Here is an 18464-nt window from a genome sequence, read left to right as displayed (position 1 = left end):
TATCCCTGTGTCTCTCTGGTCTGTCATCTGTCTCACTGTCTCTGGTCCCTTACTGTCTCTCTAGTCTCTGTCTCACTGGTCCCTGTCTGTCTCTCTCTGGTCTGTCTCTGTCTGTCTCTCTAGTCTCTGTCTCACTGGTCCCTGTCTGTCTCTCTGTGGTCTGTTATTCTGGTCTGTCTCTGTCTGTCTCTCTAGTCTCTGTCTCTCTGACCTGTCTCTCTCTCTGTGGTCTGTTACTCTGGTCTGTCTCGCTCTCTTTGATCTGTCTCTCTTTGATCTGTCTCTCTCTGATCTCCCCCCCGCCCACCCTGGACTCAGTCGGACCCTCTCTCTCAGGGGACACGGTCCCCGGGTGTCTCTCTCCGTCATGTTTTGATCCAGTGTAAAACCAGGCCGTTCACTCCGCCTCCTCCAGACCGAGGGCGGGACGGCGGGCAGACACGCGCGGGAGCGGGCGCTCGGTGACGGCAGCTGTGTTGTGGAAGGAGCCGCTGGCTGCGGAGCTCACTTCGCCGGACAGTTTTAAAACGAGCTAGCTGCTAGCCGCTCGCTCGTTAGCTTCGGGCTAGAACCAACAAGGGGTCGTGAACGCGCTTGCTCGTCGCCGCAGTGAGCTCGCGTTAGCGCCTGTCGGGGATCAACATGGTGACACTGACGTCCGTGGTACGCCCGCTGGCCGCGCAGCTCCACCGGCGGCTCCGCGGGCAGCTGCCCCGGCGGCTCCTCGCGCACACCGGGGGTCGGCACCGGATCACGCCCGCCAGGAGCTGCAACCTCTCGGCGTGTTCCAGCAAATATGTCCTGTCTCAGAGTAAGTGGACGAGATTTAGTTTGTACGTTGCACGCGATGACATGACTGCACATCTGCACATCTGCTAACTCCTCCATCACACGCAGTCTCAGTGTGTGTCTGTGTGTGTGTGCGTGTCTCTGTGTGTGTTAACGTGGGTTTGCACGAGTTGCGGGTCTGATTTAGTGTGTAATCAGTTCATTGTGGTCACATAGCTGAGGCTCACTTATTGTTGTCAACGGAACAAAACGTGCACGAGGAGAAGTGTAAACCCGGGACTGGATCCGCCTCATCACTGGATCCGGATCACAACACGTCCACACTGGCTCAGCTGACAGGGACCGGGCCTCCGGGTTTTACAGGCACGCATGGATCCCTGGACCATAATCATCACAAGAAGCCCTTTGACCCACATTGAAGCGTGAATGAGAAGAACACGACACACGTTTGTGTTTAAAATGCACCAAGATCATTTATAGTTTAAAGTTTAAAGGGATAGTTCAATGAAAACATCTCCTCATCAGAGACTAAAAGAATAACTTAACAACCAGAGTTATTAATAACTTAACAACCCTGCAGCTCTTCTGGTTCAGGAAACCCGAGGATCAGGGCTTTGTTTTTTTTCTCTACATGAAAATCACATAACAGAGTTAATCACTTCCAGTGGCTGCAGAGGGCGCTGTTGCTCAGTAAAATCCACGTAGTGTTGCTTTAATTATTTTGTGTCCTTACCGTCTCTGTGACATCTCCACTGAGTTTTGATTGAAAGACATCGGATAAAATAAATGAAATATAAAAAATCGATTCAATCTAATCAACAATAAGTTGAGCACCCGAGGAAAGTGACACACGAGCCCATCGGACGAGTCGGAACAGTTACCTCACCGCACCCACTAACATGAGCCGGGTCCTGTTCCCGGTGTCCTGGCAACCACGGAGTCAACATGAAGGGAACAACTCTGCAAGTGGAAAAAAACCGGTCCAGTGCTGCAGACGTTATAAATCCAACCACATGTTGTGTTTTGCCGAGCGCTGACTGGTCGACGCTTCATGAAAGAGCTTCTGTCTTGACTTTGAAGATCCACTGGATGTTAGGCTCTGCATTAAGTTTCCTCGTTGATGTGTCCTGATGCTTTTTCTACTCTTTTCTTTGTAAAATGGCTTTTGGGCCTCTTCTTTTCTTTAGGTCTAAAACAGCCGACTCACAGGAAACTGGTGCAGGTTGTTGTGGTTTGAGTAGAACGTGGTTCCCTCGGTTGAGCGTCTCGGCGACAACCTCACACAGGGAACAGAAATCCTGCGGTTGACTCAAATTATAAAATACCAATTGTGACACTTGGTGACATTGTCCTTTTCATGGTTATCTTTGGTTTTATCTGCACAGGCTTTGAGATAAACTCTTATCTGGGTTGTGTAAAGACTTCACAGTGAACAACTCTTTTTCAATAGGAAACATTCATTCATCACCTAAATCCTGCAAACAGAACAGGGTCGTGGTGCCACCTGTACAACTCTATAGGAAGATTGCCTGTTATGAAAAAGCCTTGTGAGGGATATTAATAATTGCAATGTTGTTTAGTTGTTTTTATTTTGAATTTAAAGAAACAGACACTCTTATTGCATTTAAGCTTCTACCATTGTGACACATGCTGTGTAATACTGAGTCAGCACTTCCCCCCCCTCTACCAGCATGTATATTCATACTTTCCAGAGATGGACGGAAACCATTAGCTTCCACAAATGCAGCGTCAGACCCACATTTAAGTGCAGGAGCTGAACTTGAGTTCAGGTTTCGATGCCTCAGACTCAGGCCGGTGTCTCTGGCCTCATTCGTCTCATTCACACTTTCTGATTCCGTACAGCTGGTTGTCATGTGACACTCCGAGGAGCTGATACTGACACGGTGGCGCTGACATGTCACAAAACAGAACGAGCTCCCCGTCCACAGTTTCCTTCTGATTTTTGCTCGAACAGCTTTTGCGAGCTGTTGCTGTTTGTCCATTCAACAGCGGAGTCATGCGGCCAACTCTCCCAGGAGGAGCCGGTGAAATCGGAAGAAGATGAAGGTCACCTCCCAGTCCGACCTGTTCGGCTCGGCGCACAGTGGAAACCTAAGGCTCTGTGCTGGATGAGTGGAGAAGAAAACAACACAATGAGCTGCTTTTTTACCCTTTGACAACCTCGCTTGAAATGTTTTTCTCAGCGGGTCTTAGGTCAGGTGGAGAGAAACCGTTTCAAATTGAGCTCTCTTTGATTTCAAACGTGGAGTTAATGATTTTTGTGCTTTGGCCGGATTTCAAAGGTGAAGTGAGAGCAGAAGTTAGGGAGGCAGGGAACACGCGCACAGTTTCAGGTAATTAGAAGCTCCCCTTGACGGACGTTGGTCCAAGCTGGCAGCTCGACTGACCAGAGGTCCCGGGCGGATCCCCCCCGCTGTAGAGTGGAGCTGGGGGCGTGCCAGGACATTCCGCGTGTCACTTTCTTTACAGCCAGCCCACTTGGCTCTTATTTTGTAATTTCCTTTCTGGAAAAAAAAAATGTGAGAGGACAAGGAAGGAAGTACTATTGCTCACTTGCTCCTTTTTCATTTAGTTCCTTCAAACAGCTCCAGGAAGGAGGGTTGTGTGCGTCTGTCTCTCTCTGTCTTTTGGATTTTCTTCTTATGAGGCTACTCTGCTTTTCTTTTTCAAAATGGACTGTTGCAAAATGAAGGAGGCAGCGGAGTACAAGATGAAAAGTGGGTATCAGGCTATTACCTGTACATGGACAGCAGGGGATCTGTGGGTTAGTACATTTAAAATCTTATTTTCCTCTTTGATAAACCCCTCCTCCTCTCCTCCTCCTCCTCCTCCTCCTCCTCCTCCTCCTCTCCTCCAGTGCATCCCATGTGGCAGGGACCCCTCGCGGTACCAGGAGGCGATCGCCAGTCTCCGATCGACATCATCGTACGGAAGAGCGTCTTTGACACCGAGCTGAAGCCTCTGGTCACCGATTACGACCCAGACACCTGCCAACAAATCTGGAATAACGGTTACTCCTTCCTGGTGGAGTATGACGACACTACAGACAAGTCCAGTGAGTAGTTTTATTTCCTCTGAGTAGATATTCTCACCCTCTTCTGCCACGAATCCCTGGAGATATCTAGCAAATGAAATATGGTTCGTTCCACAGCAGTTCCTCATTATTAGTTTAGATTTGGAGTTTCCCTTTAAATCTGAGTCGGTGAAGGGAAATCTCAGGGGAATGTGTGTTTTTTATCTACACAGATTATCTCCTCCCCCCCCACATTAAAGTCTGTGGGAAAATCCAGTTCAAGGCTATGAGTAAAGAAAACACACACACTGCCATGTAGATCTGATGATTGTCATGTGACTTAAATGTCTCTCAGTCTGTCTAAAGTGCTGGTCAGTGTATTATAATGACTGGGCTCCACCAAGAGGCTGTAACGTGTTCAAAGTACCACAACTTTTAACTGTAGGTCTTATTTTGGTAAAGATTACAAATGTTTTAAAGCTACAGGATTTCCCACTTCAGATTTGTGTCACATGTTCTCCGTCGTAGTAATATGAGCTTAGTCTGGAACTGAGAGGACAAAAAACGGTTTATAACAGAGAAATGTGGAGAAAGACAAGAGAACAGGTTAAGTATTATTAACAGTTTAACAAAGGAGTGATTGTGACATGACTGCAGGTGATACAAGTACAAATTGATGTGTTATCATGGAATGTTGTATTGTATAGATAGAGAGAAGTGCTTATCTTTTGGTAGTAGTATTGTGGCTGATAAACTGTTTATGGGGGCAATAGGAAAGTCGTTGTTTTATAGATGACTCCAGCTTCTCACTTTAATGTTTCCTGTTCCGTTTTTCTGCCCAAAAAACTGCTCCTCAGCTAAATCATTTCTTCCCCTCGAGGAGGAAACTACTTCTAATACAAATGATCACTGGGCAGTTTGAGATTTGACCTGATTCTCCTGGAGGTCTGGCATTTCATCCTTCTTAACAGAATCTACTTGTGTCTTTTCATTTCCTGGTGCAGCGCTGAAAGGGGGCCCCCTGAGAGACAAATTCAGGCTGTGTCAGTTCCACTTCCACTGGGGGGAGAGCAACGCCTGGGGCTCAGAACACACCGTGGACAGGAGGCTGTTCCCCGCAGAGGTACCACACACATGGATTCACCAACTTAGACAACTTAAACACTGTATGAACATTAAAGTAGGAGTTTCTGGCACAAATGAGCATCACACAAATATAATTTCAACAATTTCCCAGCACAATGTCAACACTGGAGTATGAAGGTGTATAAGTTTCAACACATTAATGGAAGGAAACACCAGTAAAACCATCAGTAACGTAAAAGAGTTAATCTCTGTTACTGTAACTCTTGTTTCCAGGAATAAAAAACAAGATGAACAGGAAGAAGAATATCTATAACAGTTTACTTCTTGAGGTACATTTTTATCTGCACAGGTTGTACACAACAAGAACACTTTTATGGAGTTAAACATTTAAGCTTCATAAAGTTTTATGTCCTTCCTTATCGATGACGGAGATCCACCCAGTCGAGACTCGGATATGTATCGTTTATACGAGGATAGTTTTTCCTTTCAAACATTAACTTCACACCACATTTCCCTGTTTTCTCTGATTGAAGGTGTGTCTGTTACCGTTCTCAGCAGTGACATCACAGTGTACTGACACACTGATAGATCTAGATTCCACAGGTTCACTTAAACCATAACAGACATTCATTATTATCGTATAAACTGTAGTAATTAAAGTACAAGTATATAAATAACATATAAGACAAGACAAAGATTTAACGAGCTGAATTATTGTACTTGGGGTATTGTACATGTGAGAGTGGAGCATGCAGATTAGTATAAGAATACAATTGTATAAGTATAATTAAGTTGTGAGTATAGCAGCGAGCAGCCGGTGATTTTCTGATGACTCTCCTGTCCACTGCCTCACGTGAAGATGCATTAATTTGCCTTTTAGTAGCTCTTGTTGAATTAGCCCTTGTTGACAGTGACACAAATCGATTTGGTCGATAGAAACACCAAAAATAATTCATGTTTGAAACTATCTTTGGTTCAATTCATGCTTTAAAAGACCTGACGTCTCTGGTGCTGCGTTAATGTAGCGTATAAGGTGAAGAGGCGTGGCCCTCACAGGTGGCGTGTGTGTATTTTTGGTACGTATGGAACCATTGAATGGAAAAAGACAAATATGTCGAGCTATAGAAAGCAGGTTATAGAGTGAGAGAAATGCAGTTGGTCCTCTGCTACGACCTTTCACATAACCAAATGTTTCCTGAAGGCTTAAAGGAAGAAAGGCGACGTAGAGGAAAATAAATCAGTGCAGTGTTTAAACAGTGTTGAGTCAGTCGTCCTTTTGTATTCTATTCATGTTTCCCTCTTAAAAGGCCTGGAAATCTATAACCAGGTTCTGTGGTCCAGCTGGTTTCTTCTGTTAACTCTTATTGTCACGTGTCCCACCTTGTGTTGTTCATGAAAACGTGTGTGTGTGACTGTGTGTGACTGTGTGTGAGACTGTGTGTGTGACTGTGTGTGACTGTGTGTGACTGTGTGTCCTCTACCAAGCCCTTGTCAGTGGTGTTGGGAATGTGCACATGTCATAGTTCTCATCACTCAGTCTTTGTGTGTGTGTGTGTGTCCGCACTGCTCAAGTTACACTTCTGACTCACATATTTTTCCTATATTTGGCTGATGTTGATGTATTGAGTTCGTGCATGTGAGTTTTCAAACCTCTGAATCTGCAATAAGACACGTTATTCAGAAAGTCAGTCAAAGGAGGAAAAACTCTTATTTTGAAAAGCAAAGGAAAGAAAGGGAACTAGTGGATCTGGAGGAGAGGAGGATCAGGATGGAGATGGAGAGACACACACACACACACACACACACACACACACACACACACACACACACACACACACACACACACACACGGTAGGTTTCTGATACTGTGTGTGTTCACAGCTCCACTTGGTTCACTGGAACTCTGACAAGTACAGTCTGTTCGAGGAGGCAGTGATGGAGGACAACGGACTGGCTGTGATCGGAGTCTTTCTAAAGGTACACACACACACACACACACACACACACACACACAGACCTACTTTATGTTGTGAACACACACAATCTGCTGTGTGTTGACTGTATGCATCTCACTGTATGTGCTGTAAACGCAGCTTTGCTCTCTGAGTTAAATCCAGATTAATCCTCAAAGTTTAATCCTGGTGCAGGTGGGAAAGAGACACGAGGGCTGCAGAAGCTGGTCGACGCTCTGCCTGCGATCAGACACAAAGTGAGTTCACACACACACACACACACACACACACACACACACACACACACACACACACACACACACACACACACACACACACACCACAACCTGGCTGTTTGTGCTCATCTCTCAAATGTACTCATCCGTCTAGTGACCAATTCAACAGACCCTTATAGAATAAGAACAATAAACTTTATTTATATCGCACTTCTATTTGCAAAGTTACCAAATACAGGAGGAAAAAGGGAATTAAGATATCCATTGGGATAATTTAACACATTTCTAATTTGTATTTGATAACTTCCTGTTTGAAGGTGATTAACCCGAGGTCACAGTTTGTCCTTCGTTTATATCACCGCTGCCGTTCTGCTTATCACCAATAGTCTGATAAGGTTTGTTTAAATACATGCGGCGGTTGTTTAACACTCATTGTGCGACACAACATGTTCTATGATGGTCAGTGATGATTGTGGTGTTGAATCAGAGATAATAAAACGCCACCGGAGACGATCCTCCACCTGCCGAACGTCTGTCGTATCTTGAACAGCGTCTGTTGGTTTTCTCATTAATACACCAGGCTGCATTTTACTGACACACTAAGATGTCAGTTAAGGTTCTCAAACATGCATTTATCTAGTGCGTGTCCCAACCGCTGTGTGCTTTGTTAGACAAACACAGCAACGTGTACGTTATCCAGACTTATTAGTGATGTTTACATTAGGTGGCACCATATTTACACAGCCCTAATCAAACCTAAAGTCTTTATAATACACTGAGGATGTTAATATACTGAATTTGTTCACCTATTCAATGAAAGCTGTTGTTGACCAATGTTAAATGAAAAGTTCACCAATGTAACAACAGCTTTGGGGTCAAATCATAATGTGAATATGAACATTTTAATAAGTTAGAAGTTCCCATTAACAATGTACAGCTTTAGTTTAGTGTTTTTTATATCCAAACAAAACTAAAATATCCCAAATCAAATCATTATTGAGTCAAATTGTAAAATCAGCCCTTATTAGAACCTGTCAGTAGTCGTGCTGCGTTTTCTCTGAACATGAAACAGCGCAGCGTTCAGGCAGATTAACTGACAGCTGTTGTGTCTGTGGTCGTCTGCAGGACAGCGTCGTGGAGTTCAACAGGTTCAATCCCGCCTGTCTGTTGCCCGCCAACACTGACGACTACTGGACGTATCACGGCTCCCTGACCACGCCCCCTCTGACCGAATCTGTCAGCTGGATTGTTATGAAGCAGCACATTGAAGTCAGCCACGATCAGGTGTGTGTGTGTGTACATGTCTTATTCATATGCATCAATGTCCAGGTTGGTTATTTGGTTTTCTATATTTAAAGGTTCAGTGTGTAAGATTTAGGTGAAAGGGATCTACCTGCTTCTTTCTGGAGTCATGTCCCACTTGTTGTGTAATCCTGCTGGAAGCCAGACAGACAAACAGATTGCTGATGAAAACATAACCTCCTTTTCAGAGCTGATTCTCATCCAGATCTGCAGCTCACTTGTTTTAGCCTCTTTTTTAGCTCATTGCTTTAATTGAACTCATCAGATCTTCTCTTCAGATGCTGGAGGAAGCTGTTTTGAGAAATACAACCTTAAATAAAACCGAGTGTTGCTCTGTGTTTGCTGGATTTAGAAAAAAAATACAACAACTGTTTGCACATTAGATGTTTTGGGGCTTAAAAATATCTGATGATCTGCTGCCTCCAAGTGGCCAAAAGAAAGTGGTGCAGCTACAGTTTGATCAGATTTCATCAGAACTGGTTCCGGATGAAGAAGAATAATCCTGTTCCATGGAACAACTGGTCACATTGAGGTGTTTCCGTTTGTACAACTGAGCAAACGAGCAGGTCAACGTATTTGGCTCATGACTTGAAACCAGCAGCAATTAGAGAGAAGCGGTGAATGATTTACAACTAGCATCATGTTTATATAAACAGGCAGGTAACCACTTATAAGGAATTTGCTGTGATGTTTTGTGGGGACATTCTCTGTGTGCATGTCTGTGAACGGCACCGAGGAGATATATCACACATATCTGACTCTCTCTCTCTCTCTCTCTCTCTCTCTCTCTCTCTCTCTCTCTCTCTCCTCTGTCTCTCTCTCTCTCTCTCTCTGACTCTGTCTCTGTCTCTGTCCTCTCTCTCTGTCTCTGTCTCTGTCTCTCTCTCTCTCTCTCTCTCTCTCTCTGTCTCTCTCTCTGTCTCTGTCTCTGTCTCTGTCTCTCTCTCTCTGACTCTCTCTCTCTGACTCTGTCTCTGTCTCTCGCTCTCTCGCTCTCTCTCTCTCTGTCTCTGTCTCTGTCTCTCTCTCTCTCTCTCTCTCTCTCTCTCTCTGTCTCTCTCTGTCTCTCTCTGTCTCTCGCTCTCTCTCTCTCTGTCTCTCTCTCTCTCTCTCTCTCTCTCTCTCTCTGTCTCTGCTCTCTGTCTCTGTCTCTGTCCGACCCTCAGCTGGCCGTCTTCCGGAGCCTCCTGTTCACGTCGGCTGAGGAGGAAGTGCAGAAAGGTATGGTGAACAACTTCCGTGTGCAGCAGCCTCTGCGTGGTCGCACCGTCCGCTCCTCCTTCACTCCCTTCCTGCAGGAGGCGCCATCAGCTGAAGGCGACCATCACTCCCACTGACACCGCTGGACCCAGTACACACACACACGCACAGCAACACGCACACACACACACAGTTCTCTGTGAGCAAAATGAAAAAAATTGATCTCGAAATCTAATTTTTCCTTCGTGAGCGTGTTGAGCAGAAAACCTACTTTTAAAGTTTCACCGGGGAAACTTCATTTATTCTTCATGCTGTTCATTGTTTTATTATTACAAACAGTTTTACATGGAGGGTTGAGGGAAACGTGGGCTTATGGGTAGTTGAGATTCGTATTTCGGAGACTTATCAGATTTTAGGGATGGTCACTGTGGGAAAAGTATATAGTTATTAACATGAGTCGTATTTATACAGCATTTACGGTTTATTCAGTTACTGTACATGAGTTGTTTATCTGCAGTTTATGAACTGGAAGTAAAAAAGCAGCTGAATCAGCTCTGACGTCCTCGTGGAGATGTTTTTTTTCTTTCTTCCATGTCAGGACGATGGAGCTGCTGTCAGTTTACAAAACGGTGATCACGAGTTTTAACAGACGATGGTTTTATTGCCTTGCATCTCTCCAGTCATAATTTATTTCATATGATCAGTTTCTGTTGTTTTTTTTACCAGAAATAAGACTTTTATTAACCTGTATCGTTGGTTGCTGGGTTTATCCTCAATCATACATTATCCAGATGAACAGAATGTATGTTTTCCACGTCTGTTACAAAGAGATTATATCGAATTCAGTTCATCTGACACTGGTTTTTGTACAGCATGTTACTTTCAAACATCAAAACACATCGAGTGGAGGTTAAAATCTCCACTGAGCCTTCGTTCCTCTTCCTACAACCTGTTCAATAAGTTCCTAATATGCACAAACAGGCCAGGTCACTGTAGCACATGTACTTTAAGACTCTTAAAGCAAAGCAAGCAGTTCTCTTCTCTTTCTTACAGTAACACTCAGTATCAGAGCCACTGTGCCTTAAACGTTCTCGGTGTGATTCGCTGGTGTCGGTGTGAGAGCGTGAGCCGAGCCACACGGTTCGAGTGCAGTGGTTGTTCACAGTCAAGTCCAGTTTATAAGCGCAGTTCCTGACCTTGAGCTGGAGGCAAGAGCCTGAGACTCTCAGTTTCTAGAGGTGGTTCCTGGAGGGAGGCTCCAGAGACAGTTTGGTAGAGACGAGGCGTTCTTCAGGAAACTATGGACACGCCTCTGCTAATGGAAGTGGAGCTTCTGGAGGAAACACCTCCTCCTCTGCTTTGCCTTTTTCCAGACGGCAACGCATCACCACACCTCCAGTGTCCCAGTCGAGACCCCGTCGACTTCGTGGAAGAAACCGTGACTGGTTTCTCTGAAGTGAATGAAATCAGTGTTGGACTTGGCAGAGTTCCCATAACACACCTCTGGGCTGCAGCCAATCAGCTCTGCAACACTAGAAAACAGGAAACTGACTAAACTTCATCGTCCACTAATCCAATCATATTTAGTTATTGAGAGGAGTCTGTTGTCTTCATTAGTCCATCGGTTGTTTTTAATTCTTTCCTCATTAAAGATGAATCAAATTAACAAATGTACAAATCAGATTTTACTGTCCTGGGTTGGGATTAGCGTTTAAAGAGTTTATATTATTATTAGACATTAACTGGTCTAAGCTGCTTTTACTTTTTAAAACTTTTTAAATAATAAGTCGAGACGCACAGAGGACAGCACCCAGAACGATGGTTGAACCAACACTGTATATTAATACTGGGGAGACGCGACGGGACCAGCTGTTCCCAGCAGCCGTGTGCATCACCTGTCGCCATGACGATGTTTCTACCTGCTCCCGATGTTCGAGCCACTCAGCGTGTGCTCGATGCGACTTGTTCACAACTTTGGAAGCTGTGAGATGCAGAAAATCAAATCCTCCTCTGTGTGATTTCAAATGAATCCAGATTTTATTATGAAAAACACTTCCATTATCTGACCAGTCCAGTCCCATGCAAACCAGTAGAGGTGCTCTGGGGGAATCTTACTATGCAGCAGGGTTAGAAAGAGAAAGATGAAGGTGAGAGTTCACAGTTGTCCCCCGTCCCCCCGCACGGACGCTCACATCAGGGCGTGCGCTCCCCAGTAGGCCCCCCCCCCAGCCGAGGCCCGGCGCTGAATAGACCAACTGGACTTGTATAGAGAGGATTTGATGGTGTGATGTGACGGTGATTCATTGTGAAAGCGTCCGACCCGTTCCTCACACACTGAAGGGGGCCGCGGGGGGGCCGCTGGGGGCCGCGGGGGGGCCGGTTGTAAAGATTTCTGAAGTGCAGAAAAGATTGTAGTGGATTGTAGATTGTGTGACACTCTGAGGAATGTTGAGTGGTAGCCTTTTATTCTTTCTATTCACATGTTGCAATACTGAATCTATGTCCAGTGTGTCGTACTAACATGGAGATAAGGGACCCAGCTCTGCATTTATCTTGTACAGCCGTGTTTTACCGATGTATTTGAATCATGCACCATGAGCTGCCGTCATGTTTCATGGCATTTTACTTTTAACTCTGAATGCAATCAGTGCCGATGTATTCTCATACAGATGTTCAGTCTGGAGGACACGTTTTGTCCAAATGGCCTTTTTCTTTCTAAAGAAATCATTTTCCTTTGACGTGCATCACGGTTCCATCTGCAGGAGTTTCAAACCGTTCAGTTTCTTCTCCAGCCTTGTATCCCTGTCTGCCTTCCTACACGTGTTCCGTGTTACAGAACGCTGCCGTGTCGCGTTTCCTTCGTGATGTTTTACACTCGAGTCGTCCCCCGCCTCCTGCAGCTCCCTGCGCTGTTTGAGCAGGTGTGTGGTTTGTGTACTTTACGTTATGCAGAACATATGAACGCTGTTTATTTGTTGAGTGGGCAGCAACATTCCTGCCCTGCAGAGCTCTGGACGGCCCCTCTCCCCTCCCAGCATGCTTTGCTGCACCTGGATGGCTCTTCATGGACCTTAGTCCAGCTGTGCAACCAGGAAGTGTTTTGCTTTCCCAGAGACCCTTGCTCCTTGAGGTGGGGGTGAGGGAACCGCCCTGTTGTGTCACATGATAAACATGTAAGGAATAACTGACATTTGTAGATGTATAAGAATAAAGTCATGATGGTAAAAGGAAACGTGTGTTTGTGTTTTTTTATTTGATAAATTCGTTTATATTTATTTCTCATGACATGTTTAAAGGTTTTTGGTTATTTCATAATCGAGTTTTCTAGATATGTGCTTTTATTTATGCTTTTTTACTGTTTTTAGAGTTGAGGCGTAGTTGGAAAATGTGACATCAATCAGGATTTAACATGTAAATCAAAACCTGATCAAACCACACCCACACTGTCCTGATGTAGAATACTTTTAAGTGTCTGTAATAATTGTTCAACCGTAAATTTTTCATATTTTATTGTTTTAAAACACTGAATTTAAGTGGATTTAATGTGATGCTTTTTAAATAAACTTTGATATCAAAGTAAAAAGAGGTTTAATGTGAAAGTGAATGCAATTGGTAGCAAGCACAAAATACACATTTATTTTAACATATTACACATATATATAATAAATCTATTGTTTTTATAGATGAATCATTTAGAGATCTGAGACCTTAAATATTTGTTCTGTTCATCAGTGTCAGTAAACCTCTGTTTAAAACATCTAATTCCATCTGGTGTAAGACTGAAATATTAATACACATCAGGGGGAGGAATATTGTTCCAGAAATAAACACAAAACCAAGTTTTCACCAAACTTCGCCCCTAGGAACCGCCTCATTCTTCACATGAGAAAGTCGTTCCTCTGTCGGACCACCGGACCCGACTCCTCTCGGAGTCCCGGCAGGAACACGGTTCTAAAGAACTGCCTCCCTCACCCCTCCGATACCTTTGAAGCCCCCCGACACAGAGAGGGGATGTTTGGTGGCCCCCGCCCAGACGCCTGGGGTCCTGGGGTGGGGTGGGGGTGGGTTGTTTAAACTGTCTTTTGCCGACTGTTACGAGGGCGGGGGTGTGGTGTGGGTCTCCACCTGACTCGAACCAAAGGGATGAAGACTGAGGCCCGAGCTCTCGCTGTGTTTATTGTGCTTGGCTGCAGGGGAGAGAGGCCTGAAGTTACAGGGACACACCGGACCGGCTCGGCTTCCCCTGATTGTATGGACGAGGACAGACTGACTGGAGACCCCCAAAGTTTGTCCAGTGGGTGTGTGACTCTGAGCACAAACCTGTCTCTGCAGTGGGTGAAGGAGAAAACGTCTCAGGATCAGTGAACTGGGACTTTACCAGCACTTTCTCTTTTTGAACGGAATGACCCTTATTTTGAAAAGTCTAACCTCAGGACATTTTGAGGCTCGTCGCTCGCTGCCTCCATGATCTCTTTGAAAAACAGTTTGTCCCTGAAGCGCTATGAATCCTGGGAAATGTTGGCCTGAGACGGATCCATCTGTTGGAGCCTATTGTGCTCGGGGGTGGAATCACACACATGTCGGCCGCTTCTGAAGGAGGCTTTGAAATGGGGCGCAGGACATGAAAAATAAACTTCCAATAGCTTTATCTATATTTGAAGACAGTTTGATTCATGTGCTTATCTACACAACAGCATATGTATATATCTTAACATACACTCACATACAGTACGACAACAAAACAAAACTCCCCCAAACACTAACCCCAGAAATACACAAAAGAATAATATCAATAAAAGTGCAATTCTGCAGATGTGTCGAAAGAGTGATTACTCACCTAATCAGATTTATTTGCTTATGAATCAAAGAAGCTGGAACGCCTGCTATTAACCCCTGATTTTATTCTGTTGCTATTGCTGAATAACCAATGTTGGAATTAAAGTAATTTCTGTTTATCTAGTTCTGCATCAAACTGATTTCCCCTGTGGGTGAAGTCCACTGACCCAGATGTGCACCTCTGATGTTTGACCTTCACTACGTCGTCTTCGATGAAGCAGAGAGATGAAAAGAACGAGATGAAGAACGCAGCTTCTGATTAGAGGCCTCGTCTTCCGGCCGTCCTTCTGTTCTCGGTTCCAGGGGAATAGATTCAGATCAACAGACCCCTCCGGTTCTCCGATGTAAACAGGAACATACAATGAGGGGCCCTTCTCCCTCTGAACTCAGAGCCAGCTGCTCTTCCTCATCGTCTTCCTCTTCCTCTTTTACTCATCTCCGTGTCCCTCAGCTTCTCTCATGTGTTTGTTTGTTGCTTCGAATATTTCAAAGCACTTTTCATCCATGTGATTCCTGTTTGTATTTGAGTGCAGTTGAAACTGGTTTTGTTGTGGATGAGAAGTGAGTGTTTCTCAGATATAGGAAACACAGACAAACTCAACTGTTACGGAAAATTCAAAGTCGGGAAAGTTAAAAAAGTTGTGAAAAGGACAAAGACTCAAAATATATCTTTCTCAAAACTTAAATAAAATATCGGCAAATAAAAGAAATTAAACTTTAAGGACGGATTTAAGAAGAATCACAGTTTGAGCTTTAACAGAGGTGCAATTTGTGAGAATTTCTTCTGAATCACACCCAAAAGGATTTGAATAAAGCTGCATTGATGTTTTTGTCTTTCATGAAAACAGTGATCACACTGTAAAAGCCACTGTTTCTACCGATGCATCTCGAATGACCCTCAGTTGAGCTCAGACCTCGACCAAGGCCCAGCAGACTCCTTATGAAGACACATTTAAATTCAGATTTTCATTTGTCTCTGCACCAATTTCATCAAGATCCACAGATATTTGCCTGGGAACATCGCTCTATCTTGTGCTGTTACACATAATAACTTCTTGATTCTGACCTTTTAATCCTCCTCAATAACAAAACTTCTTCCTCGACCCATACTGCATCCTTCCACCAAGTTTCGTGTTAATCCGTCTTCTAGTTTTTGTGTAATCCTGCTCACAATCAAACAAAGGAACAGGCAGGAGTGAAAATGATGGAAAATATGTGAAAATCAAAGAAAAACACAGATTGAAGAGAAACTAAAGTTCTGTTTTCATTCGTTAAACTGCTTCTAAATCACATTTTTCTCTCATGGAAACAATGCAGCCACTGTGACAGGTGCATTAAAAGTCCTTCCTCGACTCAGGCCTCCTCCTCCAGCACCTTGAGTCGCTGCCAGCAGATTTGTGTTGCTCGGCTCGAAGCTGTTGGCATGTTTGAATATTTGAGGATTTCAGTGTTTGGGCCTCCACACAGATTCCCTGGGAGAGAAGCTGGACGCAGAGGGACTGGGACCACGACCTGTCCCACACCCACTCCTCAGTGTCCCCCTCTCATCCAGGACTCTGCCGCCCAGAGTCAGATGATCGGCTGGAATAATGTCAGGAATGTGTTTTTGTTCACGTTATGTGTGGTCGGTGCAAAGTGAAGTCAGGGGAGGGGAATTTTCCCGTGAACAAATACTTGTTAAATTCATTGTGAGACATTTTATTAATTCTAGAGAACCAGGCTCCACTCTGCAAATCCCAATGTGGCAGATGGTGGGAAACCTGATAGTGGGCGCTGTTCCCCTCAATATGTAGAGATGACACTCTGAGGACTGGGAAGAAATCACCGTCCTGCATCGTAAATAAACAACACGTGTGTTGATGTGTCAGACTCGTGTTGTGTTGCAACATCATGAAGACTAATCCTCTCCAGCAGAGTCTGGTTCGGTTCAGACTGGGCAACCTGACGTGGACTCAGTGTGACTCAGCTCTCTCAACTCTGCAATATTCAGAGTTCAATCCATTAGCTCACACATATTCTTACACTGTACTTATATTTTTCTATATTTGTATATTTCTATAAGTATTGCGTGTCACTTATATATTAGTTGTTATGTTATTATCTAGGCTTTCAAATACCAGGAGTGTAGCAGTGATGCTGGCCCACATGCTCACACACCAGTACAAACTGGAACCGGATAGTTTTGTCTATCATGTGTACAAGCAGCTCAGTTCTGTAATTAGAACAGTAGACAGAATGTTTTGGGGTTGAACAACATATCAGGAATATAAATAACCTGGAATTGCACTCAGTGGGTCCAAGTCTCCTGAAGCTGCACCACACTGCTCCCACTTGTACATTTCAGTCCCGTGAATGTTACCGATTGTTTTCTTTAAGCTCCATGAATGAGTCTCTGGGAAATAAGTAAAGATTTTAAAAGAAACGTGGATCTGACCCCTGATCTGGATCCACATCTAAATTTAGGCTCTTCCCTGAATCGTATGTATCCTCCCACTGGGTTTGTGTAATCCTGCTGACAAACAAACAAACAAACAAACAAACAAACAAACAAACAAAAACACTGATGAAGACAGAACTTCCATCTCTGAGTTAATGAAATTAGATTTGAGATATTTCCGCTCTATCCGTATCATCAGCGTTCTGGAGAACATGTGTTTAGAAACAAGAAAAGCATTTTCAATCATTGTATTTAGACTCATTAATATATAGATGTATATTTCTGAATACTTTTTTTCAATTTGTTGGTTTATTTTTGTATTTGTTTGCACTGGTCTGTGATTTACTGACGGAAAATAAACAGAAACACGTGAGCGTGTGAGCTGCAGACACACGGACAGACTTTCATTCTGATTCCATGTTACTTTTATCAAATATAAAAAGGAGAAATCCGGCTTTTAGAAGGATTTTCCACTTTATTCATGTTGATTTGAACGTGGACTCTGAACATCAGCCTCCCACAGGGACTGAAGAAAAGCTCCTTCATTTGTTCCCAGGTCTCTTCGGGGCTTCGGCGGCTGCTGTGCAGGTTTTACAAAGACGCAGACAGACGCAGTCAGAAGATCCAGAGTCGACATACGTGGATAAAGGTGCATTAGTGTCTCTTGATCTGTGGTTTGACCCTGAGAGCGAGCTCCTGCATTCCTCAGGCTCTGTGCAGGCCGACAGGAACAATATCAGGACGCACATTTAGGCCTCAGGATTCGTCAGCGCAGGAAATTGTCTGTCTGTGGCTGTGTGTGAAGGTCACAGCTCAGACGTGTGTGTTTGTCTCTATGTTCTAAGACAGGCAGGAAACAGCGTGTGTGTGTGTGTGTGTGTGTGTGTGTGTGTGTTAGCCTGTTCATACTGACTCCTAGAATGTTTTAGAAGTGGTTTTAACGTTTTACTGAATAATTTGAAGGCTTTTCAATGTCAGGCTCTATCTTTTATATACAGCAACCAATGTAGCAAATAAAACTAAAGAGCCAAAGGACAAACTTAGCCAAGCAACACACACACACACACACTTTCGCCGCCTCCCACAAACCAATATTAGACTCTTAAACTCAAATCACGCAGGCAGGGGACAAGTTGAAATGAAGGCTCATCTCTGTCTTGAGCTGTTTTCAGACTCCAGCCCCAGAAAGTGTCCGGAGATCTGTGGCTGGACATTTTCCAGAGCTTCCTCTCACATATGAAAAAACGCAGCTGGGGATGGAATGGGTCGGACGATGGGTTCACAACAACGGGAACATCTCAGGAACATCCAGGTGAAGGGTGGAGCCTGGATGCAGGAGGCAGAACTGCATCCATCATTAAAAGCTCTTGAATCTCGTTGTTCGGCGTCTCTGACTTGAATGGCTCCTTGTTTTCATCCCGAGTTATTTGTCCTCCTGCAGTTTCATGTCTATCGTGTGTTGGTAACGTCATCAACAGGCCCACTCAATCCTTTCTGCTGTTTTCTCACGAGGGACAAGGGACATTTCAGGGGCTGGTGGGAACAAAGAAAATCTCCAGAGCAACTGACTCGGATGTGATGAAAACTTCAGT

At 44.3% G+C, this 18464-nt stretch overlaps 1 protein-coding gene across 1 annotated transcript; it reads left to right on the top strand.

The window, feature by feature from the left end:
* Window positions 1–271: 271 nt before the first annotated feature.
* Window positions 272–12831, top strand: ca5a (carbonic anhydrase Va). The gene is given in 8 exon segments (XM_035156175.2): window positions 272–811; window positions 3668–3865; window positions 4828–4946; window positions 6791–6886; window positions 7057–7075; window positions 7078–7118; window positions 8223–8381; window positions 9566–12831. Coding segments are annotated over 8 exon segments (972 nt in total). The 5' UTR covers window positions 272–642; the 3' UTR covers window positions 9737–12831.
* Window positions 12832–18464: the final 5633 nt, after the last annotated feature.

Source organism: Hippoglossus stenolepis, chromosome 5 (genome assembly GCF_022539355.2).
Source record: "Hippoglossus stenolepis isolate QCI-W04-F060 chromosome 5, HSTE1.2, whole genome shotgun sequence".
NCBI lineage: Eukaryota > Metazoa > Chordata > Actinopteri > Pleuronectiformes > Pleuronectidae > Hippoglossus > Hippoglossus stenolepis.
This window is presented reverse-complemented; position numbering and strand designations above follow the sequence as displayed.